Below are 1,556 nucleotides of genomic sequence, written 5' to 3'. Positions count from 1 at the left end.
GGGCAGGGCATGCAGCTCATCAAAAGACCCTATGTCGCTCTCGGGCCCAAATAATTGCTCTGCTCTAGAGGCAGATCCTGCAGTCTGCACACTCTAGTAAGTTAAAAACAAACCACCTGGTTAAACCTGTTTAATTCTCCAACTATGATAGCTTTACTCTCTTCAACCTCTCAGGTCAAGGTCATGAGCATGCTCGAGGGAAGTGACCTGGCTGAAATATAGCTATGCTGCACCTTGCCATAGAAGCCATTACAGCCAGGCATCAGGTTGAGCAGTCCTAAGATGGCTCTAATTTATACATGCCATTAGGCAAAGCCTCCCAAAGAAACGGTAGAGCTGCATTATCCAAAACAGTCTCCTGAAGCTCCCACATGCATTGAAGGAGCACACTCAGCAGCACTACGGTCTTTCTGCAGAAAAACTATCAACTTTATGTACTGTTACAGCCCTGATTCACCATAGTAGCCCATCTTTAATGTATTTGTTCTCACAAGAGCCCATACAATAGAAAAACATTATCCTCAGTTTACAGTTGTGATTTCAAAGGCACAAAGCTAAATGACTTGTCCAAATTTACAAAGAAAATTTGGCAAAATGCTGAAAACAAAGACTTGTGGCTACATCTCCCGAGTCCTACCCTTGCTCCCAGTACCTTCTCCATTAATCTACCTTTCTCTGCTGCTAACTGTTGCACAGAAGGAGCAGAGCCACAGTCCTCTCCAGTACTGTTGCGCTGCAAGTCTCTAAGGAAAAGGGACAGAAAATGTCTTCATTTCTAGTGCACAGGTATTAACTTGAGCCATGCTGGTGTAAAACTTGCATGAAAATGAAGTATTAGCCTCATTTCACACAAAGAACACACTTGGTATTTTATAGCAGAAAATTTTAGAGCAAAGATGAAATTAAGCTTTAGCAGTTACCAAATGTAGTGGTCCTGGTGGTGGACTGGGTATTAGAAATAATTTTGCTGCAAACTCCTTTATATGATCTTCAACATCTATATCCTTGAAAGGTCTCAGGTGTACCAGCAAGCTGAAATTCAATTAAATTATAGCAAATCATTTTTAAAGTAACATGTAAAATGGAAAACACATTATCTATTGATAGGCTACAACTAAAAACTTAAGGCATAGGGGGCGCTGAAAGCATTATTCCAACAATTGTACTTTTTAGTCATGAGATACTTTATTAGCTCTAGCTGATTTTAATGGTGCTACTATGCTTTTAAGGCTGCACTTTGATCTCTCTCACACACATATACACACATTACAGGACAAATCTACTTATGCAAATCTGTCAAACACATATTTTGGGGGCAAACATTACCCACATCAAATGACACAGGGCTAAAGCTCAATGTAAACTGTCAGGAGACTTGCATGTCCACACTATTACTTATGTAACTAAAAAAGCCCCCAAACCAATTACTGCAACATTACAATTACAAATTAAATAAGCCACCTGGGAACAATGAGCATTAAACATTTTCTGAACTATCATTATCAAGCCGACATTGCACACTTGTACATAAATGTAGAATAAATACACTACTAAAT

At 39.4% G+C, this 1,556-nt stretch overlaps 1 protein-coding gene across 1 annotated transcript in view; it reads right to left on the bottom strand.

Moving 5' to 3' along the window:
- The window catches only part of DENND3 (DENN domain containing 3), a 104,194-nt gene that overhangs the window by 51,438 nt on the left and 51,200 nt on the right, over positions 1–1,556 (bottom strand). The window contains exon 5 of the mRNA XM_019528219.1: positions 921–1,032. Coding sequence (XP_019383764.1) covers positions 921–1,032 — 112 coding nt within the window. The remainder of the gene's footprint in view (positions 1–920; positions 1,033–1,556) is intronic.

This window comes from Gavialis gangeticus, unplaced genomic scaffold (genome assembly GCF_001723915.1).
Source record: "Gavialis gangeticus isolate Ggan-Ray unplaced genomic scaffold, GavGan_comp1, whole genome shotgun sequence".
Classification (NCBI taxonomy): domain Eukaryota; kingdom Metazoa; phylum Chordata; order Crocodylia; family Gavialidae; genus Gavialis; species Gavialis gangeticus.
Note: the sequence above shows the minus strand (reverse complement) of the source record. Positions and strands in the feature narration are given on the sequence as shown.